The sequence below is a fragment of the Dendropsophus ebraccatus genome, chromosome 4, assembly GCF_027789765.1.
Source record: "Dendropsophus ebraccatus isolate aDenEbr1 chromosome 4, aDenEbr1.pat, whole genome shotgun sequence".
NCBI classification, from domain to species: Eukaryota; Metazoa; Chordata; class Amphibia; order Anura; family Hylidae; genus Dendropsophus; species Dendropsophus ebraccatus.
Window position 1 is genome coordinate 29,639,333 of NC_091457.1, and position 25,487 is coordinate 29,664,819.

The 25,487-nt window shown below is 41.0% G+C and overlaps 2 protein-coding genes across 2 annotated transcripts; one reads left to right on the forward strand and one right to left on the reverse strand.

The window, feature by feature from the left end:
• Positions 1 to 661: 661 nt before the first annotated feature.
• ROM1 (retinal outer segment membrane protein 1) lies at positions 662 to 14,404 on the forward strand. The gene is made up of 3 exons (XM_069968225.1): positions 662 to 1,676; positions 4,033 to 4,279; positions 13,747 to 14,404. Exons 1-3 carry the CDS (start codon positions 1,096 to 1,098, stop codon positions 13,948 to 13,950), a joined length of 1,032 nt encoding a protein of 343 aa, XP_069824326.1. The 5' UTR covers positions 662 to 1,095; the 3' UTR covers positions 13,951 to 14,404.
• Positions 14,405 to 15,742: 1,338 nt separating this feature from the next.
• B3GAT3 (beta-1,3-glucuronyltransferase 3) lies at positions 15,743 to 24,971 on the reverse strand. The gene is made up of 6 exons (XM_069968226.1): positions 24,833 to 24,971; positions 24,220 to 24,333; positions 22,280 to 22,403; positions 21,537 to 21,867; positions 19,589 to 19,879; positions 15,743 to 18,551 (listed from the first exon to the last, which is right to left on the reverse strand). The coding sequence occupies exons 2-6, from the start codon at positions 24,299 to 24,301 to the stop codon at positions 18,453 to 18,455; spliced, it is 927 nt and encodes a 308-aa protein (XP_069824327.1). The 5' UTR covers positions 24,302 to 24,333; positions 24,833 to 24,971; the 3' UTR covers positions 15,743 to 18,452.
• Positions 24,972 to 25,487: the final 516 nt, after the last annotated feature.

Genomic DNA, 25,487 nt, shown 5'->3' on the forward strand with positions numbered 1-25,487 from the left:
GCTCTGGTCCCAGGTGCCCGGCTGCTTCCTGGTGTCTGACGCGGGCTCGAGACGTGGCGTTAAAACGAATCCTGCCTCGGTCACTGACTGGCTGAGCGGACTTGAGACGTCACGTCTCGATCCTGCGTCAGACACCAGGAAGCGGCCGAGCACCAGGGACCAGAGCGCCGCGATACAGGACCCGCCGATGGAACTGGGGAGGTGAGTGGACGTCGCTGCCCTCAGCCACCTCCTCCCCGGCCAGATCCCAAAATAGCCCCCCCGCCGGAGTACCCCTTTAAAAAAACTGTTTCCCTTTAAGGGACTGCAGCAGATTTGATGGCACAGATTTGATGCTGCAGATATCAATGTAACTAAATGACTGAAAACAGCATCAAATCTGCTGTGGATCCTGTACGTGTGAACGCACCCTAAGGCTGGGTTCACACACAGTATATTTGAGGCTGTATTTGTGAGGCTGTATAGCAACCAAAACCAGGAGTGGATTGAAAACACAGAAAGGATCTGTTCACATAATGTTGTAATTGAGTGGATGGCTGTCATTTAATGGCAAATTTTTGCTGTTATTTTAAAACAACGGCTGTTATATTGAAATAATGGCAGTTATTTACCGTTATATGACGGCCATCCACTCAATTTCACCATTGTGTGATCAGATCCTTTCTGTGTTTTCAATCCACTCCTGGTTTTGGTTGCTATGAGGACCTGACTTGAGGACCAAATACAGCCTGAAATATACGTAGTGTGAACCCAGCCTGAAGAAACATACTTGGTAACCTGGTAATCTAAGAAAATGTATTACCTACAGACATATGTAACATACAGAGGCCGCTGACTGGACAAGAGATGTGAAAGGTTGACTAAGAGACAGCAGGGCAGGAGGGGAGAGCTCTAATAAGTGATTGTCAGTAGAAACAGCTGAGTGCTGGATTATGGACTAGTTAATCCGATTCTCTTTCCACCTCGGACTCTCCCTGCTCCCTTGTCTGACACTGGAACCTGCGGGTCTCTGTCTCTCTTAGCCCCCCAATTCCAACCCCTCTTGGGGTAATACAGAGGGGCCCTTGACCCCTTTTCCCTGATCCTATTTTCGGGATGGCCCTCTTTAAGACCAAATTTACCTTCCAGAAGCGGGTAAAACTAGCTCAAACTCTATGGCTACTCTCATGGATCAGTGTTCTTATAGGGTGTGTGACCTTTGGATTGGGGGTCTTCCTAAAGGTGCAACTATGGATACACAACGAGGTGATGGACAACACTGTGGCCCATGCTGTTCCCAACACGGTTATAACAGCTGGACTTGTGGGAGCCATTCTTGGTCTGTTGGCAGGGAAAATCAGTCAAGATTCGCTGGACATGACCAAATATCCACGCTGGAAACCATTCTTGTTACCTTATTTTTTCGTAGCTCTCCTGAGCTGTTTGCTTTGTGTGGCTGCTTTGCTTCTCAGTGTCATACTGAGAGGAAGCCTGGAGGAATCTCTGAAGATAGGTCTGAGAAATGGGATTAGGTTCTACAAGGACACGGACACTCCAGGCCGCTGCTACCAGAAGAGGACAATGGACAAGTTACAGATGGACTTCCAGTGCTGCGGGAACAACCACTATAAAGACTGGTTCGAGGTGCAGTGGATCAGTAATCGCTACCTGGACTTCTCCTCCAAAGAAGTCAAAGAGTGAGTCACAAATTCAATAAAATTATCCTTTACTATTTTCAGCAATAGAAAAGCGAGATATATGATGATGTGGTGTCTTAAGGCTACAAGTTCCCTAAAAATGACTGACTTTTTTTCCACTGGAACCTTGAATATAGTATTTTTAGAATTCTTTTTGGCTTATACTTATACGCAGAGTCGTTGACTATAGAATATTATGAATATTCTTCATTAGAATAAATTATAAAAAGTAAATCAAATTTTTTATTTTTCTGGTGATAAAAAAGTGATCAAAGCTAGAATTTAGGGTTTACGTATCAACTTATTTCTATGGGCAAAGGCTATGGAGGACCTATATAGGAAAATATAGTTTTGGTGATGGGTTTTCAGTCCTCCATGCATTATACATTAGTGGACCACCTCCATAGAAGGCCACTTTTCAATGTAATTTTAAGTGGTCTTTTTAATTGTTTGGTTAAAAAAAATCATACTAATCCTTAGTTCATAAAGCCCATTTAACATAAAACAATGACAAGTCTCTGCACCTAAAGTTGCATTGAAAAGGGGTCTTTTAGGAATATAGGGGGAGATTTATCAAACATGGTGTAAAGTGAAACTGGCTCAGTTGCCCCTAGTAACCAATCAGATTCCACCTTTCATTTTCTAAAGAGTCTGTGAGGAATGAAAGGTGGAATCTGATTGGTTGCTAGGGGCAACTGAGCCATTTTCACTTTACACCATGTTTAATAAATCTCCCCTGTAGTCTTCTCAAAGAAAATGTTCACAATCTATACTGTATATTGTATACAGGACTGACAATCTGAAGGTGGTTGCAAAACGTAAAAAAAAATCCCCTATTTATTTCTCAGTCCAGTGTCAAGGAGGCGGGACTGAGCTGCTTAAGTGTCACACTCTGGCACAACTATGGCTTGGATAAAACAAGATGTATTCCAGCAATCCAATAAAATCCAGTATTTACTGTAGCAAATTCATGTAAAAAATTGTTACATACAGAAACGCAGGTTCCCTGATAATTCTAAATGCTAGCATTATCAGGGAATCTGCGTTTCTGTATGTAACAATTTTTACATGAATTTTCTACAATAAATACTGGATTTTATTGGATTGCTGGAATACGTCTTGTTTTATCCATGTTGCAACTCCCGACTGCCCATGGGTGAGTCCTCTGCATTTCCATTCTGGTGAAGTGAACAGTCCTAATCATCATTCCAAGTAAGAATGGTTGGAGTAGCAGCGGTAAAAACTTTATTTTTTTGTACAACTCTTGCTTGTCCATACCTCCCTGCCCCTCTTTGACCGATGCACAGGGCAGAATATGTCAATAAAGGGGAAGTGAGGAGGTGTGTCAGTCTGTGGCACTTGAGCTGCTTGGCCCTGCCTTCTTGACACTTCATTAAAGGGGTAGTCCACCCAAAAAATTTTTCTTTCAAATCAACTGCTACCATGAAGTGCCAGAGATTTGTAATTTACTTCTATTAAAAAATCTCAAGCCTTCCAGTACTTATCAGCTGCTGTATGCCCAACAGGAAGTTGTATTATTTCCAGTCTGGAGAGCAGGAGAGGTTTTCTATGGGGATTTGCTCCTGCTTTGGACAGTTCCTGACATGGACACAGGAGGCAACAGAGAGCACTGGGTCAGACAGGAAAGAAAACACCACTTCCTGCTGGACACACAGCAGCTGATAAGTACTGGAAGACTTAAGATTTTTTAATAGAAGTGAATTACAAATCTCTGGCACTTTATGGCACCAGTTGATTTGAAAGAAAAAAAATTTGGGTGGACTACCCCTTTAAGAAAGAAAAAGTTAATTTTATCAGCGAAACCATCAGCTCCTGGAGGGGTACAATTTACTTTTGTACTATAACAACTATTCAAAGGTGTCTGCAGCTTTTATCAGCCGACAGATTCCCTTTTAAGTAGTCCTACAATAAACATCTTACCCAGTGCCCCCATCTATTTAGTAGCTGTATCTGTTATCTGTATATTTGACTCTTTTGGGAAACATCTAACCACACTAATTTTCAGGTTCCTCATTTTCCTGTTAATTCCATTAGGCGGGCGGGTTGCCAGGAACACCAGGTCTGCTTTGTCTGGCAGCATTAGGGATGTAAGTCAGTGCTGTTTTTTCAATATAAGTTAGAGGTGAAATGCACATATGTCAATACGCTAACCATGTCTGCAAATGAGGAAGTGGAAAAATGGCTGACCATGCTGGCAGAGAGGCCCTATTGTGCAACCGGTCAATATTTGTAGACTATAGCAACCAAAGCAGAAACTGAACACGCTTACATCATTTGCTTCATTTTATGCTTTTCTTCCCCAATAAAATGCCTCATTCTCTTCTTCATTGTGCAGCCGCATTAAGAGCAACGTGGACGGCCGATACCTGATGGACAGTGTCCCATTTAGCTGCTGTAACCCCAACTCTCCCAGACCTTGTATCCAAATGCAGATCACCAATAACTCAGCCCATTACAGCTACAACTACCAGACGGACGAACTAAACATTTGGGTGAAGGGCTGCCGGGAAGTCTTGTTAAGCTACTATTCGGGAATCATGGCCACAAATGGGGCGGCAGTAACTTTATTTTTCCTTATCCAGGTAAGGAGAAACTTGTGAGGACCAACATAAGACAGAACCAATAAATATATACAAGATCACATTATAATGTACACTAGGTGGCACTATATGAATATATACAAGATCACATGATAATGTACACTAGGTGGCACTATATGAATATGTACAAGATCACTTGATAATGTAAACTAGGTAACACTATATGAATATAAACAAGATCACATAATGTACACGAGGTGGCGCTATATGAATATATACAAGATTACATAATGTACACTAGGTGTCGCTATATGAATATATACAAGATCACATAATGTACACTAGGTGGCGCTATATGAATATATACAAGATCACATTATAATGTACACTAGGTGGTGCTATATGAATATATACAAGATCACATAATGTACACTAGGTGGCGCTATATAAATATATACAAGATCACATTATAATGTACACTAGGTGGTGCTATATGAATATATACAAGATCACATAATGTACACGAGGTGGCGCTATATAAATATATACAAGATCACATTATAATGTACACTAGGTGGCGCTATATAAATATATACAAGATCACATTATAATGTACACTAGGTGGTGCTATATGAATATATACAAGATCACATAATGTACACTAGGTGGCGCTATATAAATATATACAAGATCACATTATAATGTACACTAGGTGGTGCTATATGAATATATACAAGATCACATAATGTACACGAGGTGGCGCTATATAAATATATACAAGATCACATTATAATGTACACTAGGTGGCGCTATATAAATATATACAAGATCACATTATAATGTACACTAGGTGGCGCTATATGAATATATACAAGATCACATAATGTACACGAGGTGGCGCTATATAAATATATACAAGATCACATTATAATGTACACTAGGTGGCGCTATATAAATATATACAAGATCACATTATAATGTACACTAGGTGGTGCTATATGAATATATACAAGATCACATAATGTACACTAGGTGGCGCTATATAAATATATACAAGATCACATTATAATGTACACTAGGTGGTGCTATATGAATATATACAAGATCACATAATGTACACTAGGTGGCGCTATATAAATATATACAAGATCACATGATAATGTACACTAGGTGGCACTATATGAATATATACAAGATCACATAATGTACACGAGGTGGCGCTATATGAATATATACAAGATCACATAATGTACACTAGGTGTCGCTATATGAATATATACAAGATCACATAATGTACACTAGGTGGCGCTATATGAATATATACAAGATCACATTATAATGTACACTAGGTGGTGCTATATGAATATATACAAGATCACATAATGTACACTAGGTGGCGCTATATAAATATATACAAGATCACATTATAATGTACACTAGGTGGTGCTATATGAATATATACAAGATCACATAATGTACACTAGGTGGCGCTATATAAATATATACAAGATCACATGATAATGTACACTAGGTGGCACTATATGAATATATACAAGATCACATAATGTACACGAGGTGGCGCTATATGAATATATACAAGATCACATAATGTACACTAGGTGTCGCTATATGAATATATACAAGATCACATAATGTACACTAGGTGGCGCTATATGAATATATACAAGATCACATTATAATGTACACTAGGTGGTGCTATATGAATATATACAAGATCACATAATGTACACTAGGTGGCGCTATATAAATATATACAAGATCACATTATAATGTACACTAGGTGGTGCTATATGAATATATACAAGATCACATAATGTACACGAGGTGGCGCTATATAAATATATACAAGATCACATTATAATGTACACTAGGTGGCGCTATATAAATATATACAAGATCACATTATAATGTACACTAGGTGGTGCTATATGAATATATACAAGATCACATAATGTACACTAGGTGGCGCTATATAAATATATACAAGATCACATTATAATGTACACTAGGTGGTGCTATATGAATATATACAAGATCACATAATGTACACTAGGTGGTGCTATATGAATATATACAAGATCACATAATGTACACGAGGTGGCGCTATATAAATATATACAAGATCACATTATAATGTACACTAGGTGGCGCTATATAAATATATACAAGATCACATTATAATGTACACTAGGTGGTGCTATATGAATATATACAAGATCACATAATGTACACTAGGTGGCGCTATATGAATATATACAAGATCACATTATAATGTACACTAGGTGGTGCTATATGAATATATACAAGATCACATAATGTACACTAGGTGGCGCTATATAAATATATACAAGATCACATAATGTACACGAGGTGGCGCTATATAAATATATACAAGATCACATTATAATGTACACTAGGTGGCGCTATATAAATATGTACAAGATCACATTATAATGTACACTAGGTGGTGCTATATGAATATATACAAGATCACATAATGTACACTAGGTGGCGCTATATAAATATATACAAGATCACATTATAATGTACACTAGGTGGTGCTATATGAATATATACAAGATCACATAATGTACACGAGGTGGCGCTATATAAATATATACAAGATCACATTATAATGTACACTAGGTGGCGCTATATAAATATATACAAGATCACATTATAATGTACACTAGGTGGCGCTATATGAATATATACAAGATCACATAATGTACACGAGGTGGCGCTATATAAATATATACAAGATCACATTATAATGTACACTAGGTGGCGCTATATAAATATATACAAGATCACATTATAATGTACACTAGGTGGTGCTATATGAATATATACAAGATCACATAATGTACACTAGGTGGCGCTATATAAATATATACAAGATCACATTATAATGTACACTAGGTGGTGCTATATGAATATATACAAGATCACATAATGTACACTAGGTGGCGCTATATAAATATATACAAGATCACATGATAATGTACACTAGGTGGCACTATATGAATATATACAAGATCACATAATGTACACGAGGTGGCGCTATATGAATATATACAAGATCACATAATGTACACTAGGTGTCGCTATATGAATATATACAAGATCACATAATGTACACTAGGTGGCGCTATATGAATATATACAAGATCACATTATAATGTACACTAGGTGGTGCTATATGAATATATACAAGATCACATAATGTACACTAGGTGGCGCTATATAAATATATACAAGATCACATTATAATGTACACTAGGTGGTGCTATATGAATATATACAAGATCACATAATGTACACGAGGTGGCGCTATATAAATATATACAAGATCACATTATAATGTACACTAGGTGGCGCTATATAAATATATACAAGATCACATTATAATGTACACTAGGTGGTGCTATATGAATATATACAAGATCACATAATGTACACTAGGTGGCGCTATATAAATATATACAAGATCACATTATAATGTACACTAGGTGGTGCTATATGAATATATACAAGATCACATAATGTACACGAGGTGGCGCTATATAAATATATACAAGATCACATTATAATGTACACTAGGTGGCGCTATATAAATATATACAAGATCACATAATGTACACTAGGTGGCGCTATATGAATATATACAAGATCACATAATGTACACGAGGTGGCGCTATATAAATATATACAAGATCACATTATAATGTACACTAGGTGGCGCTATATGAATATATACAAGATCACATAATGTACACTAGGTGGCGCTATATAAATATATACAAGATCACATTATAATGTACACTAGGTGGGGCTATATGAATATATACAAGATCACATAATGTACACTAGGTGGTGCTGTATGAATATATACAAGATCACATAATGTACACTAGGTGGTGCTATATGAATATATACAAGATCACATAATGTACACTAGGTGGTGCTATATGAATATATACAAGATCACATAATGTACACTAGGTGGTGCTATATGAATATATACAAGATCACATAATGTACACTAGGTGGCGCTATATGAATATATACAAGATCACATTATAATGTACACTAGGTGGCGCTATGTGAATATATGCAAGATCACATTATAAAGTAAATTAGGTGTCACTATGAATATATACAATATCAGATGATAACGTAAACAAGGTGGTGCTATCTGATCAGGGGCGGATTAACTTTAGCATAGGCCCCTGGCTGTTCACTAAGCCTTGGCCCCCCAACCCCACTGTAACTATGGCAGCACCAGTGTGGTGTTCATAGCACAGGATAGATATTTTCATGATGCTGTAATTTGTGCAAAATTGTGGTAAAACAGCGATTTTTTGCAAATCATGGCAGAACTGTAGCCAGGAGACAGTACACCACTGAAAGTATAAATCTTTTTGGGTGGCTACCGCCCGAAACGGACCTATTATGATCCGCTACTGTATCTGATTATATAAAAGATCACATGATAAAGTAAACCAGGTATCAATCTAATATATATATAGAAAATCAGATAATGTAATTTTCACGTAATAGGATGTTAATCCAGGGTTTGTTGTGATTGCCATTGGAGTTGGGAAGCAATTTTCTCCCGGTGATGGGGCAATTGGCATCTGCCTCAGAAGAGTTTTTGCCTTCCTCTGGGGCAGCACAGTAGGGTTGCTGTAGGTTGAACTTGATGGACTCTTGTCTTTTTTCAACCTTTTTAATTATGCAATTATGCAACCCTTTGACTTTCTATGGACACCACTTCAGTGCAACGACTGTCCATGGGCCGTGCACCTGAGCACCCTACCCATTGAGAACTGAGCATATTGGGCTTTGAAACTGTAAGTCCTGAAAGTTAGAGAGTAAGGGTGAAGAGATTAACAAAAAACAGATGAATTAGGGTGCAGTTTCACAGAGAGATCTGATTATTGAAGCCAAAGCCAGAAACAGACTGTAAACAGGGAATAGGTCATAAAGGAAAGACTGAGATTTGTCTTCTTTTCTAATCCATTCCTGGCTTTGGCTACAAAAATCTGCAGATAAACCTCTCTGTGTAAACACACCATTAGAGGATCGATAACAAGTACGAATCCTCCTTAAAAGGGGTTGTCCAGGCAAAATAAATAAATAAAAGAAAAAAACGCTGGGCAGGGGCAATCGAGTGTCACTTGTTTGCTATATTTACAGCACCCCCTGCTGCTCAGCATTTTTTCATTTTGCCTGGACAAATCTTTCTAAGTGTACCGGTCAGCACGGCTGCTGCCAGAGCAGCATCCAATTCCTCTTATCATCCGGAAGTTTGGGTCATAGATACGAATATACAATGAGACTGTAATACATAATAGATCAGAATGGGAGTGTTCGTATCCATGGACTTCTGGACCGTATGAAGAGACGAATTTGCCGCTGCGCTGATGGGTACACTGTAAGGGTGCTATTTCACGGAATGATAATCGGCCCGATTTGGCAGTTTATCGCTCTGTGTAATAAATACAATGATCAGCTGATGACAATGACCAGCGGCTGATCGTTGATAGGTTTGAACCCATAATTGTCAGGCGCCGACCGTGCATCGCTACATGTAATAGCAGTACGTGGCCAGCGGCTGACGATATACATTACCTATCCAGGCTGCAGGGCTCCTCTTGTGGTCTTCTTCTTCCCGGGTCCCGCGCGCTCCAGTTTTAAAGTGGCCTGTCTCAGCTGACAGGCCGCTTAGCCAATCACTGGCCGCGGTGGTCCCAGCCTGTGGTTGACTGAGCGGCCTGTCAGCTGTCAGTTCTGCACTGAAATATCTACGGCATTTTCTTTTACTAAATACTGGATATATACACAGAGATTTATCTGACAGGTTTTTGAAGCCAAAGCCAGAAACAGACTATAAACAGAGATAAGGTCATAAAGGAAAGACTGAGATTTCTCTTCTTTTCAAACCTATTCCTGGCTTTGGCTCAAAAAAATCTGTCAGATATCTGTGTGTGTAAAAGGACCCTAACAAAGGAGCATACTGAAAGACAAAAAAAAGAGTGACTTCCTAAACTGTGCTGATTTGACTAGAAGCCCACATGCTATGGGCCAGGTCCTGGTAGCATACAGCACTGCATTGTAAACCATCATACAGCTGTGAACAGCACTTTAAAGGGGTAGTTTACCAAAACATTTTTTCTTTCAAATCAACTAGTGTCAAAAAGTCCTAGAGATTTACTTCTATTAAAAAATCTTAAAGGGGTAGTCCACCCAAAAAAATTTTCTTTCAAATCAACTGGTGCCATAAAGTGCCAGAGATTTGTAATTCACTTCTATTAAAAAATCATAAGTCTTCCAGTACTTATCAGCTGCTGTGTGTCCAGCAGGAAGTGGTGTTTTCTTTCCAGTCTGACACAGTGCTCTCTGCTGCCACCTCTGTCCATGTCAGGAACTGTCCAGAGCAGTAGCAAATCCCCATAGAAAACCTCTCCTGCTCTCTAGACTGGAAATAATACAACTTCCTGTTGGGCATACAGCAGCTGATAAGTACTGGAAGGCTTGAGATTTTTTAATAGAAGTAAATTACAAATCTCTGGCACTTCATGGCAGCAGTTGATTTGAAAGAAAATTTTTTTTGGTGGACTACCCCTTTAAGTCTTCTAGTATTTATCAGCTGCTGTATGGCCTGCAGGAAGTGGCATATTCTGTCAAGCCTGACACAGTACTCTCTGCTGCCACCTCTGTCCATGTCAGGAACTTTCTAGAGCGGTAGCAAATCCTCATAGAAAACCTCTCCTGCTCTCCCCACAGGAAAGAATACCCCTTTCTGCAGGACATACAGCAGCTAATAAGTACTGAAAAACTTGAGATTAAATAGAAGTAAATTACAAATCTCTGGCACTTTCTGCCACCAGTTGATTTGAAAGAATTTTTTTTTGTGAACAACCCCTTTAAAGTTTAACAGTTATTTTAGAAAACTTCTGACATGTCAAAAGTTTTCATCGGTGCGGGTTCAGACGCTGAGACCCCCACTGGTTCTAAGGATCAGTGGGGATCTCAGCACCTGAACTATTCACTTCAATGGAAATGAGCTGCAATACCACACCCCAACCCAAACAAAGGACAAGAAAGCGGCCATGTTTTTTTTTTCTAAATCCTGGACAACCCCTTTAAACGTGCAGAGCCACTGCTTTGTTACACAGGGAGGGAAAGCTATAAAAGATCACCAGCTGTCTAGTGTTATGTTCCTGCCAAACAACTCCCCATATGTCAACCTCTGTGAGCAGAATTGTTCAGCTTTTGATGGCATTAGATAATAATTACCACAGAGATCATACATGAAGTTACATGTGAAGTGCATTGTTCTGATCATACTCAGCAGCTAGAACGTTTACTTGGATTGAGCAATCACTCCCCCCTATTGTAACGTCTACACAAACCACATCCTGCTTATTTAGGACTTTGTCCGAGACATTTCTCTATCTGATAGAGAAAAAAAAAAACTGACTGCAAAACAAAACTTATCAGGTATAGTGTGTAAATCAGAGCAGAAAAAGTTTTCTGGGACTTTTTATTGTTATTGATGGCTAAGGAATAAGCCATTAATATCGGATTGGCGAGGGTCTATCAGGCGGCCAGAGGCGCAGCATACACAGTAAGTAGAAACGGAAGCGGACAGCTCCATACATTGTGTAGTGGCCAGACTGTGTTACTGCAACTCAGCTCCCACTCACTTCTAGTATCCTATGCAATAGCGATCACAGGGGGGTCTCCTTGCTCTGGTTTCTCTAAAACATTACACTTGACTGTGGGGGTTTATTAAATAATATGGCACAGAGAAATTGTCAATTGTGGCAAAGTCAGCAAAACCTGGAAGAGAGGCACATGAAAGTAATACCCTAAGCAAACATTTTACACTGCCTTAAAGGGGTACTCCAGCGATTTTGTTTTCTTTCAAATAAAACTGGTTTGAGAAAGCTATATAGAATTTATTTCTATTTAAAAATCTCCAGCTTTCAGTACTTATCATCTGCTGTATGCCCTGCAGGAAATGGTATATTCTTTCCAGTAACAGTGCTCTATGCTGCCACCTCTTTCCGTGACAGAAACTGTCCAGAGCAATCCCCATAGAAAACCTCTGCTGCTCTGGACAGTTCCTGTCTTAAACAGAGGTGGCAGCAGAGAGAACGGCAGCTGCCACTTCCTGCAGGACATACAGCAGCTGATAAGTACTGGAAGACTTGAGATTTTTAAATAGAAGTAAATTACAAATTTATAACTTTCTGATACCAGTTGATTTGATAGAAAAAAAAATTATTTCCTGGAATTAAGCTTAGTACAGGACCTAAGGGGCAGATGATGACACAGGGCTTCTCTTATTGGTGTTCTCTGCTCCTCATTCCCTGCACAGTACATTGGAAGTGTTGCTTTAATCTAGGAAAGGATCCATAATGAAGCCTAGGCTGCTTAGCCTCCCTGTGACCTGGAGACTTCCGCAACTAGGTATTAGCTCTGCTTCTACTTTATAAAACAATACGTGGCAATCATCCAGACTACACATATTTTCACCAAGCAGCATTGTGAGTACGTGTTGTTAAGATCTAATGAATGATAGGAGAATTTCTCCATTTGGCCGTTCTCTTACATATGCAGCCATACAAGTTGCAACACTTTAGCTTTATTGGTTATAAGAAGATAGTACAGAGATACTTAAGTCAAATGCTGGTGTGTTCCAACCCTGAAAGTTGGAAATAGGACTTTTTGCTTATTACTTATTATTGCTCTTACAACTGTATGATTGGGATGTTGTAATTTGGCTCATATTCAAATATAAATTTTGATATGTTGCTGCCCATGGTGAGAACAACAATTCATTCCATACTTATTATCTATTCTGTCTCCTTCCCCCAGTTCTGTGCTGCTGCTGCCTGCTAAAAACACAAAAAACTGTTTGTGAGCATTTCTCTCTGTCTCCCCCTCCTCCCTTCTGAGACAGCTGATTGGCTATATCTGCAACGCTGAAGCTTAGTTCTAATGCTGGGATGGAGTTCATTAGCAAATTGCTCTCATATTACCCCCCCCCCCCCCCCCCAGCATTACAAGGAAGCTACAATGTTGCAGAGAAAGCTTGCCAGGGACTTATTTACTTCAGTCGTCTCAGAAGGGGGGGGGGGGGGGAGAGAGAGAGAAAAGCTGCTCACACACAGATTTTTGTGTCTTCAGCAGCAAGCAGCAGCTCAGAACTGGGGGAAGGAGACTGAACAGATAACTGTAATAATTGTTAGTCTCACCATGGGCAGCAACATATCAAAAGTTAGGTTTGAGTGGAATACCCCTTTAAGCATTATCGTATAGAAAGGACCATATTTACTAAAATGGTCTAATTCTGAGACAGCGTAAAGTCACATAAGCCAATTTATTTTTTTTCTTCAAAAATTTAATTTGCATTAGTAAATCGGAGCCATTGTACCTTGTGTAACAGACCTATGAATCCTCTCTCTTTTCAGGCATCTGTGCTAGCAAGCCTGCGTCTCCTCCAGACATCCATGGATAAGATTACTGGTGTGGAGGATGTGGAGACAGATTCGGAAGGATTTATTCTGGAGAAAGGTGTAGGGGAGACCTTCAATAGCGGCCTGGAGAAAACCAAGGCCCTCTTTAAGGCCAGTACTGGGGAGGAGGCAGGGGGCGGAGAGGCCGCAGCCAGCTAAATGGAGTATTGAGGTGTAGACAGGGGGCAGAGATTGTATAGACTGTAGAGAGGCTGCTTGTATATTTACTTACCCTATGTACAGAAGACCCAAGGTTCCCCTCCCCCCCTTATGTATGCACCAATATGTGGCATAAGGATATGGGGAAATTTTTGGAGGGGACATCCACCCAGCTGTAGCTGCCAACATGTATATTTAGCAGAGGCAAAAATAAAAAAAGACTGCAATACAGTGTCTTGTGCTGTGGGTGAGGGGGGCTGTGACAACCACAAATGGGGTGCAAACTATTCCTCCCATGACAGTAGTAGTAGAAATGGATCCCTGAGGAGAGAGAAAGAGCGATGAAGGTTTTCATGCAAAACTTTATCCTTCTCCCCTCTATAGGAACTATTCATGTAGTATTTAAAAAAGAATACAAAGTGATAACTGTAACGCACGTAAACTGTGATGTGTGAACCTGACCGTACAACGCATGAAGCAAATCTGCAGTGCACATGATAGCATGCATGCTGGAAATCAATAAAAGCCACCAGAAGTTATGTTGTAACATCTTTATTTGCTGGGTCATCCCACAAATCCCACCGAAATGTTAAATACAAAAAGACATCACATAAACGGTGTAAACCATAGAGACTCTTAATAAATAAGAAGGACACACTTATACAAATGGAACATGGAGGAACAAGTCGTGTTGGACGTACGTGTCGGAATAATATTACATGCAATACAGATGTCCTCATTTGCTTTATCCTAATATGGCTTAGGGAGACACCAATACTGACCCGCAACATTATCTGTATGCTGCCCTGCTGACATATCGCACCCTGGTGGGCTAATGGTGGACGGAACTGAACACCACCTATGTGGGAACTTCAATGATTCCCTCCAAAGTGGTAAAGCTTAGGCTTAGACCCTTTTCTGCCGGAGAGAGCAGGGAAATGACTGGCTGAGAAGCAGCATTGCTACATATTCCACCCACAGGGTATGTTCACACTGAGGAATTGGCAGGAAATTTAAAGCTGAATCCGTGCTTAATTTCCTGTGGATTCCACCTGAAATTCCGCCCATAAAATATGAAAAGCGCAATGTTCCATTGTATTCAATTGGATTTCTGCTCTGTTGTTCACAAAGCGGAACTTCACACAGAATTTTCCGCAGTGGATCCGCTTTCCGGACATGTATGACATGTATAATCTTTGGGCAGATTCCGCCAGAGAAATCCTATAGAAGTCAATGGGGCTCGAATTCCCCCAGAGCTGAATAGGCAACTTTCCTCACCTGTTCCTCAGTGTGAACATACCAACTTTCTCAGCCACACTCAATCGGGGGATCAAGTAATAAATATAATTTAAAGGGAATGTGTCACCTAAATTTTCTTTTACTAATTAGAATTAGATACCAAAACTTGTTCTTTCATTCTAATCTGTTTCTATTTTTTTTATACTTTTTGTACATTGTTATGGGGGCCGATATATTGGCTGGGCTGTTCTCATGGATAAAGATGACAATAGACAGACTCTGTCCCTTTTGGATGAATGTGAAATTGTACCCTCTATCTACTGAATGTGCTATTGTCCCCTATATCTACTGGTGTCACATGTCGCTGTAACACTGTACAGATAACTTTACAGCAGCTTATCTTATCACTACAGACAGAACAGTAAAGCCCCTATTACACTGGGCAATATTGAGGAGCAAACGAGTGCTGTTAGCATTTGTTTGCTCCTCGTTCCCCGCTGGCTGCCACCGCTATTACATGCGGTGGTAGCGAGCGGGTGAGAGACAGGAGGTGGGGGAGCAGGTAGCTGCCGGGTGATCACTAGATCCGGGCAGCCCATAGCAGAGGTCTGCAGCCCCCGCTCCTATTCTACAGAGCGACGGCAGCAGATCGTTGCTATCCTGGTCGTTTGTCTTTCAACATGTTGAAAGACAAACAACAGCATCGATCAGTCGACAACGCTCATGTCTTCTATTACACCAGACAATTATCGGCCGCAATATTGGCCAAATCTGGCCGATAATCTTTTAGTGTAATAGGGCATTAAGTCTCAGCTTAGTTTTAGCCTCACTGGTGAGAGTGAAAACTACAATATTATTTTATAATATAGAGAGAAAAATGGAAAATTAGGAAAAAGGTCACAATTCTAAAAAAATGTTTACCATAAAAACATTATTTAAAGAAGTCAATTTCTGATGACACATTACCTTTAAAGAGGTACTGACATTAAAGTGGCAGTCCATTCTGCAGGAGGAGCCCAGTAGAATTATATATAGTTTCTTGGGAAAAGTTTCAGGATAACTTGTCATTTATTTATCAGTCAAGTGGACAAGACAGCTACCAGTGTATATAGAGAGCTGTACTGGACCAGAGCAGAGGTGTACATGATTAAATGCTCTACCATTCATACTGGACTGCATTTTCATATTCACATGTTCCCTTTAATGCATGACTTTCAAGCAGATCATGGTGTCTGAAGATGCCCTACAGGGGATCTATGTAGTAACATGGGAGTCTATATCCATCTGCTTTGGTAAGCAGCTTCTGGGATGTGACATTACATTGCTGGCATTATAGGACAAGAGACCAGGAGAGAACACCTACTAAAACAATAAAATCTTTACAATGATAAAACTCAATAATAAAAAAATAACTATTCTTTTGTAGAGATAGGCAAATCTCCAGTAAGAGGAATTAAATCTAACAGATCGTCTAACTTGTTTAGTCTTGAAAAAGTAATTCTTCTTTCCAAGTGTTGATTTCCTGAAGACGTCTGGTATGATACAGACTCTGACACCAGACATCTAAGGGAATCGGAACATGCGGAATGCGGAATGTTTTGTTGAAGACTAAACAAGTTGATGGCCAATTCTTAGATTCAGTGATTCTTACTGGAGATTTGCTCTCCTCTAGCACTCGGTAAATAAAGAATTTCCCCAAGCGGCCACAAATGTGCTCAGCTAAATGTGACGGATGGCTGCAGCATCTTCACATTACATGGAGTGACACATGTTCACTGTCACACTGCCCCTCCATCATAGGAGTAATGGACGTTAATACTATATAAAATGCTTTTGCAAGCTGTAAAGTCTTTAATGGAAGTTGTTTTTTGGATTTTCCACAATCTTCCAGTCTGTGAAAGGCTTAAAGGGGTAGTGCGGTATAAAACATTATTTCACTAAATAACACACATTACGTGATCGTCGACAGCTTATACAGATACCTTAAGTATAGTGTATCACACTTCCGGGTCTAGCGTGGGGGAGGGGGAAACATGGGGATGGGGGGCATTGACTTTAATAACACACATTACAAAGTTGTATAACTTTGTAATGTGTGTTATTTAGTGAAATAATGCTTTACACCGCACTACCCTTTTAAATGAATTAGAGGTTGACTACTTGTATTCTGTAAATGGCAGCACAGGGAGCGGTCTCACAAAGAGATGTCCATCCCATGTACCAATGCATCTCAATGTTCAGCTTATAGGGGTTTCTGGGACTTTCTGATTAATGTCCGATCCTTAGGATAGTCCATATCTGATCAATGGCCTATCAACTGTTTCAGAGCTGTGGTGCCTCCGCACATAGTGAATGAAGCCAGAAATAGACAGCACCATACAGTGTATAGAGGCTGCAGCTCAGCTATTATACATGTCAATGGGAGCTGAGCTGCAGTAACCCAGTCCAGCCACTACAATATATGCGGCTGTCGGCTTCCTGCTGATTTTATTGCATATAAAGACACTGTAGCTCTGGCTAACAAATGATCAGTGGTGGTACTGCGTGTGAAACCCCTTCTGGTCTAAAATTGATGGTGTATCCTGAGGATAGGTCATTAAAAAAAAAACAAAAAAAAAAAACACACGCACAATACCGCTTTAAAGGACATTCTGGATACAAAAAGAGCCCCGCTGCAACTTCTGGGGGCACTGCTGCAGCTGGTGATTGGCTGAGCAAGATAGGCAAGTATGTTTTTTGTTTTTTTTCCAATGTGGCCCCAGCAAAATATAACAGATTAAGTTGTCAGGAATATGCCTTTTATGGTTATTATAGCTTAATTTTGCATTGAGCTTTAACAGGGCTGTAACAGGGGTACACATGGACTACTGCACCCCTCTAGGCCTCCAGTTTCAGCCATACAAATTTTCTTCTGTGGGCCATAGCTGTATGGCTAGCAAGCCAAGCAGAGGTGATGCCCTGTTGTTTTAGCAATAACCTGGTAACAATTGTTGGATACCACCAGACAGACACTAATAGTATATGCTAGTATAGAGTAGTGAGACCACTCAATATTATTTTATCATATCATTTTATACGTCAACTTGCATTTAGTTTACCTACAGTCCATGTACAGACCTTTTCCAGTCTTCTATTAAAAACGATAATGGCGAGAAGATGTCCACTCACATACGACTTATTGTTTAGAGGATATCACATAACCGTCCTGAAAGGACTTGGATCTGACATCTTGTATAAAATACAGTCACATATCTGTGCTTCCTTTACACTAGGATTCTAGGGTCCGACCCTTTCCCCTGTTTCTCCAGTAAGTCTTCTTGCTTGAGTTTAGGTTTCTCCGTTCTTGTGTGCCACACCCAGATCTGTGAAGGCAAAAATGTTATGTATACGTTACATACACCATATCAAGAATAACAGCTGCTAGGTAGTAATCTGGTTTATAGCAATACACCCCAAAGATTGCTACTGCACGTATACTGTGCTGGTGATCTGGGTACATACATATGTGATACAGTAATGCAGCTATACCGGTCAGGCATACCAGGCATGTCATACATCAGATGCACTATGCTGTAACAGCTGTGCCAGGTTCCTGTCCATGGAGGTTAATGGAAAACGTCCAATTACTGAAGGTCAGTGGACCCTCTCGCTACCGAAATGCTGTAAGTACGGCATTGTGACATGTCATCCTTATGATATCTCGTTTATGTAGATAGGGCAAGGACAGACATAACATCTTGTACAAAAATAGATGAAAAATTTTAATCAAAAAAGCCTTTATGAGTTATCCTATTCATTGACCATATAGCAGCAAGGCAGTGGGTGTTGTACAGTGAATATATATCAATTAGTTCTTTGTTTGTAACTACAACTGAACACGAGTTATAATTGTAAAAAGCAAATGGACAAAAAAAATGGACACTTATTTGTGCAGCAATATATTACTAATGCCGTGTAACACAAGTCTCTTCTACAAGTTCGGAGATATGTATATTGCTGTGCCATTGCCAGCTCTCACATAGTTTCATTTGCTGTGTATATTACACTACTATAGATGGAGTGGAGAGGAACAAGAGGTTTTTGATGCTCCGGCTTTGCAAGGTTCTATGAGCACAAAAGAAATACACAGTAGTAGTAGTAGAAAGGAAAGGTTACTCTAAACACTTATGCTGCTGCTGAGAGAGAAGCCTTGATTTACCTTACGTTCTCTAAACACTCTTTCTCTCTTCTCCACCAAGCACATGCTAAGCTTCATACTCACTACCAGTAATTCTTCTTACTGTTACGAGGCAGTGGACAGCAGATTGCAGAAAAGGGAAAAACCTAGTGGCCAAGACTTTAGCGCTGCCTTTACAAGTGTTAGCAATCACATGGCAGGAATGTACGTGTACATACAAACCTTAGTGCAATTGTCTGCTTTGGGCTCCAATTCCCCAATGGTGACCATGGGCCCTAGAAGGCTGCTCTCCAGAAAACCTCTCTCTGCATTTGGATCAAATTGTGCCTTTGGATGACTCAGAAGTAGTGACAAAGACACTGCAAATCCAGCCATGTCTATGGGGAACGGTCTGTGTGTCTTCCAGGCTGTGTGAAAGCCGACTACTTTGCCTCCAGTGACTATGGGACCTTCATATCGGAGCCCACCAACTAGCCCAACTGGCCAGACAGATACTTTTTGTGTGTTACGCATCTGAAAAGGAGACATGAAAGTTCACATGACTGTATGGCAATGGAAACACAATAAAATATTTGATACACCACCATGTAAGACACAAATGTATGGTAAAGTACATCGCCTCTATTAAGAAAAATACCAGGACCCTCAATGGTATGTAAAATGTATAAACTGTGGTTATTCCAGACAACCAGCTCATCAAGGCCTCTAATAAAACTGCTTAAAGGGGCTTAGAAAAAGATAGTCCGCTTTCTTAGGCCATGTTCACTTGGTCTCTGCAAAGATCATCCCAGCTGGTACTGCAGTATCGGCCGGATGATCTTTCCTGCCGCAGAGTTCTGATGCGGGAGCATCAGCGCGCCCCCGCATCAAAACTCCCCATAACACACTATGAAGCAAGCGTCCGGAGCCGCTCGCTCCATAGTGTGCACTGACAGGGCTTTCTACAGCCGCTATTCACTTAACAGCGGCCGCAGAAAACAGACATGTTCAGAATAGAGCAGTGGTCAGGAGTCTGCACTGCTGCTTCATTAACGGTCTATAGGATCTGCCAGAGACAGCCATTTCCAGCAGCTTCCATAGACATATGAAGCATTGAACACATGTGACCGCTATCCAAGTCAGATGAAAGACCAAAGGACCCCTGCAATCTGTCCCACCATGGTATGCACCTTGTGGGGTGGGATAAGGGTTTCTGATCAGATGCCCCTTTAATTTAGCAGGAATGCCACATTGAGTGAGTAAAGTTTTGTCAACTCACAGACTGATACATACAGACTTAGTACATCGGTGCTGGTTGTGCTAACACACACACACACCTTATGATTCCTAAGACAGGAGATAAGTGTCGTACACTTCTAGCTTAGAAATGCAGCATATACCCAGCCCTGTATGATATTTATTAAGGTGGAATAAGGTGATATTGTCCTAGGAGTTTTTCATGTATTTTATGCAGACAGACGATATTTTGGCTCATTTTGAGAGTTCTGACCTTAAACACATATTAACCAAGAAGGTTCAGTTTGGACAATCTGTCTGTGCAGCATGCTGTGATGTCTACTGACACCTTTCCATCATAAATTTATGTCAGGGCCAGGTAATAGCAGACTGAGAGCTGTTAGGGAATCCTTTTCCTATGGAGTAGCTGCCGACATTTTATGTGTCATCAATCACCTTTATAGCACAGTACATTCACTAGTCTATGTCCCAGAATACCCAGCGCAGCGAATGTAAAGTGAATAGCCCTGCATACGGTGTATGGAGTAAGGGGTCTAGTATCAGGCACAGGGATGGCTGTAGTCTGGAGGGGGGAGGAAGGGGTCTAGGATAAGGCACAGGGATGGCTGTAGTCTGGAGGGGGGAATAAGGGGTCTAGTATCAGGCACAGGGATGGCTGTAGTCTGGAGGGGGGAATAAGGGGTCTAGTATCAGGCACAGGGATGGCTGTAGTCTGGAGGGGGGAATAAGGGGTCTAGGATAAGGCACAGGGATGGCTGTAGTCTGGAGTGGGAAGGAAGGACTCTACATGCATATCCTGCTGTCAGTTTCCCTTTATGAAACACCCCTATCAACATTGGCTAAATTCTATTTTAAAACCTAATACTTGAGAGATCAGAGGATCTTTGCTATTGAACATTTCAAGAAAACTTAGAAGAAACAAGGCACAGCTTACCTCCTGAAAGATCCTAATACTGTATGTGTTGTCATCATCAGCAAAGTATACAACACCATGTTCCATGGGTGATCTGTTCTCCCGAAGCCAACGCAAAGCTTCGTTTCTTTGCTCTACCCCACGTGGCTTTAACCAGTTGGGGTCAGAGTCCTTGAGTTTCATTGCTGGTGGGGTCTGCACATTTAGGTGGGTATACTGCAATTCACTCTGCGCCAACAGATCAGCCACTAAAGAAGTGCGCTCCGCAGAGTCCTCCACCAGAATCCAGTGCAGAGCAGGGACAAGACGTAACGTCTGGGACAAGCGTGTAAGTTCAGCCCGCTGGTGAGATCTTACCGGAAAAAAACAAACAAAGTAGTAATCACTACAGGACACATAACAGATCTCCTTTAAAGTATAACTATGATTTTAAAATAACGTTGTCATAGCGACTTGTTAGAAGTTTGTATCGGTCAGGGTCGGGGTGCTGAGACCCCTGCCGATCACTAGAACGAAGGAGCAGACACGCTCAGCATTGTGCACTCTGCCCCTTTATCTTTGCTATAAACTTACTTATATACTAGCGATCTGTTATAATGGGAGCCTATGGAACTTCCTGTAGACGAAAATGCTAAAAGTTCCACAGGCTCCCATTATAATTCCATAGACTGCTAGTATTAGCAGTTACAGCAGAGATGAAGAGGCACTCGGACCTGGACTATGATTCTCAATCCTGTTGGCTACTGCACTAATAAACAGCTTACCTTGTATGTGTTGGTGTTACCACATATATAACTGGTAAATTCTCCTCATCACGATGGTGTGGGGATACCCTTCTGCGAACATCATTAGCGGGGTTCATATGATGGGTACAGTCACATTGCTGACCTGCAAACAATGACAGTAAAGATCACCACACGTGAAGGCAACTTCATTTTGGCATTTACAGTAGGAGAATACATGACTAAAATATATATTATTGTCAGATTCAAAGGGCGACCCAAAATAATACTTAAACATGGAACATCTATCTATCATAGTTCATATCGCATATAGTTTATTTTTCTGGTGTAGATTACATGAGGTTCCCCATCCTGTGGCTTTCTAGCTGCAGAAAAACCACAATAAGGACAAGCTGTGGCTAGTAGTTATGCAGCAAATGGAAAGTATATTGTCGGGATATCTTCAAGTGTCAATACAACCTAGGAGTTATAGTTTTGGAACGGTTGGAGACTTACAGGTTGCAATCTATTGGCTTTGTGTTGTGCTGTTGTGAATATACAACTCCCAGCAGGCCTTGAGAGTGACAGTGGCTGGAGACCACTAGACTAGGGCATAGTATGTAGTTCAGGTTTAAATTAATTAAACTGCAATATGACAATGAGGACATGCTGGTACTGGTAGTTATACAACAGCTGAAATTGGGGTGTGTGGGGGTGGGGGGTTTGGGGACATGGCTGATCATTGTCTTGATTACACAGAACAATAATCGGCCGGATAGGGCCAATTATCGTTCCGTGTAATAGTACCCCAACTATCATTTGTATAAACTTCTGGGTTGTCATAGTGGGGACGTTGAGACCCCTGCCGATCAGTAGAATGAAGGGGCAGAGAAGCGCTCAGCTCTCATTGCAGTCTACGCAATTATAAGTTGCATAGGCTCCCATTATACATCCGTTAACTGCTTGTATTAGCAGTCTACGGCATTCATCTCCATATAGAATAGAACAAGGGGCAGAGAATGTGCTGTTGAGCACTTCTTCCCCTTCATTCTAGTGATTGGCGGGGGTCTCATCACCCGAACCCCCACCAATACACACTTCTGACATGTCGCTATGAGATGCCAGAAGTTTTTACAAATGATAGTTACACTTTAAAGGGGTACTCCAGCAAAAAGCTTTTTCCCAGTAATTGAAACACATGACAAAGTTAGATAACTTTGTAATATGCTTCAATCACCTATCTGCTCCCCTTCTCTATCTTTTCCCCCCTAAATCTCCCACCAGGAAGGGAAGTAAACTCATTCTTACCTAATGACTGTTGACCCCAGGCTGCTCTGTGGAAGCCATTATGTGACAATGACATCATCAAGAGGGAGGTGGGTCTAAGCCCTGTTAGGCCAGCCTCCCTTTGTCAGATGACTCAGGTTTCTCAGCTCTGATTGGCAGAGCAAGCTGTAAGCCATCTAACAGTTTTACAGAGTCAGTTAGACATCACAGAAGACAAAGTGCATCATGGGAAAGCCCAAACCAGGAAGTGAAGAAAAAATGAAGACACCAATTGGAGCTTCAGGGACAGAGAAATTCAAGCGGAGACAGACTCAGGAGGGATGGTAAGTGTGAAAACTATGTTTATGATTGATTGATTTTTTTTTTTTTAATCAGCGCCGGAGTACCCCTTTAAGCTATTGCAACAATCCCTCAACCACTAGCAGGTGTCAAGGTATACATTCCCAACCCTGAGAAAGCTACAAATAAAGTCCTAGCCAGAGATTGCCTGTGGCTTTCTAATGGTTGTGATACTACAACTCCTAGCATGCCTTAAAGGGGTAGTCCAGCAAGAAAATGTTTTCTAATCAACTGGTTTCAGACAGTTATATAGATAATAAGTCTCCAGTACTTATCTGCTGCTGGGAGATGTAGCTTCCCATGGTTGGAGACCACAAGTGTGGAGCATATAGTACGTAGTTTAGGTCATAACGCACCTAGCTGTAGTAACGCATACAGGAGACCAGCGCTGGACACCACAAAATACACAAGAAAGATGTTTCTCAGTTTCAGCCTCATTGTGAAGAGACGTCAGGCATCAGGTCAGACATCTACAAGGAGAACAGTCAAGATTGATCAGTATTATAAGACATATAACACAATCTATACAGTGATTCACAGGCAGCGAGGGACACAGTCACTATACAGCAGTGATATGCAGCATGGGGCTCACCGACTCTTCAGGAACTACAACTCTCAACAGAGTCCTACTGAAACACTCTACGTGAATAGGTAACTATAACAACCAGTGAAAACAATTATATGTCACTCATTATATAACCCAGGGATGGGGAACCATCCTCCCTCCAACTGTTGCAAAACTACAATTCCCATCATGCCTGGACAGCCAAAGCTTCAATTTGGCTCTCCAGGCATGATGGGAATTGTAGTTTTGTAGCCGGAGGGCCAAAGGTTCACCATCCCTGAAATTACCAAATGAAGTTCCACTGCGGGTGTGAAGGTATGATGGGAATTGTAGTTCACACAACAGCCACTGGTGTATAACAGGGAGGACTCCCTTATATTATAAACAATAGAAAACATATTTACCACAAACAGCTCGTCTCATCCACATTATACTCCGTGCCATCACATCCAGAGCTGGGCATGGGGTGCTGACCAGTCCCGGTGCCCCATCTGCCCCTCAATCCCTGCACTAGTAGCAATGAATAGAGGAGGGCGCAGCTTGATGACGTCACCGCTGGATCAAGGAGCGCCACGTGGTACATATTTTGTGTACGGAGATACTGGGGGTCACGTGGCTGGGGAAGTAGGCGCTGGAAGATGTCTGCTGTTCTGTGAGACACCGCGAGATGAATGGAAGGGAACGCTGTATACGAGAGGATGAATGGGGGGATATTGTGGGGAAGTTAGGTTCATTTGGGCTGAAGAAAGGTGACTGAGGTGCAGAGACCTCACCATTGTACCGGGAGACTACAGCAACATAGAAAATAAATGTAAAAGTACGTTTCACACCAAGCTGTGCTCCAGAAGGAAGAGCTTGGTCTCTGGCGCCATCTACTGGAAGCTGCAGTTCTGTACGCCTGTAAATAGGATGTGTCATTGCTCCTCCCAGAATCTGAGCCATCTGTCGGTGGCTTCTTTAGGGATAGATAAATCAAGGCTGGGGAGGAGCTACTAGAGACCGTCCTGATGAGACATGGTTCGGGCTGTATGAAAGGAATGATGTTTTACCTTTTTAGGG

Bases quoted from the DNA above. Each gene is read 5' to 3' on its own strand.
- ROM1 (XM_069968225.1), top strand. From the start codon at position 1,096: ATGGCCCTCTTTAAGACCAAATTTACCTTCCAGAAGCGGGTAAAACTA. The intron at 1,677-4,032 runs GTGAGTCACAAA...TTCATTGTGCAG, and splicing joins TCCTCCAAAGAAGTCAAAGA to CCGCATTAAGAGCAACGTGG. The intron at 4,280-13,746 runs GTAAGGAGAAAC...CTCTCTTTTCAG, and splicing joins CTTTATTTTTCCTTATCCAG to GCATCTGTGCTAGCAAGCCT.
- B3GAT3 (XM_069968226.1), bottom strand. From the start codon at position 24,301: ATGAGGCTGAAACTGAGAAACATCTTTCTTGTGTATTTTGTGGTGTCC. The intron at 21,868-22,279 runs GTAAGCTGTTTA...TTTTCCGGTAAG, and splicing joins GTAACACCAACACATACAAG to ATCTCACCAGCGGGCTGAAC. The intron at 18,552-19,588 runs GTTTGTATGTAC...TTGCCTTCACAG, and splicing joins AAGCAGACAATTGCACTAAG to ATCTGGGTGTGGCACACAAG.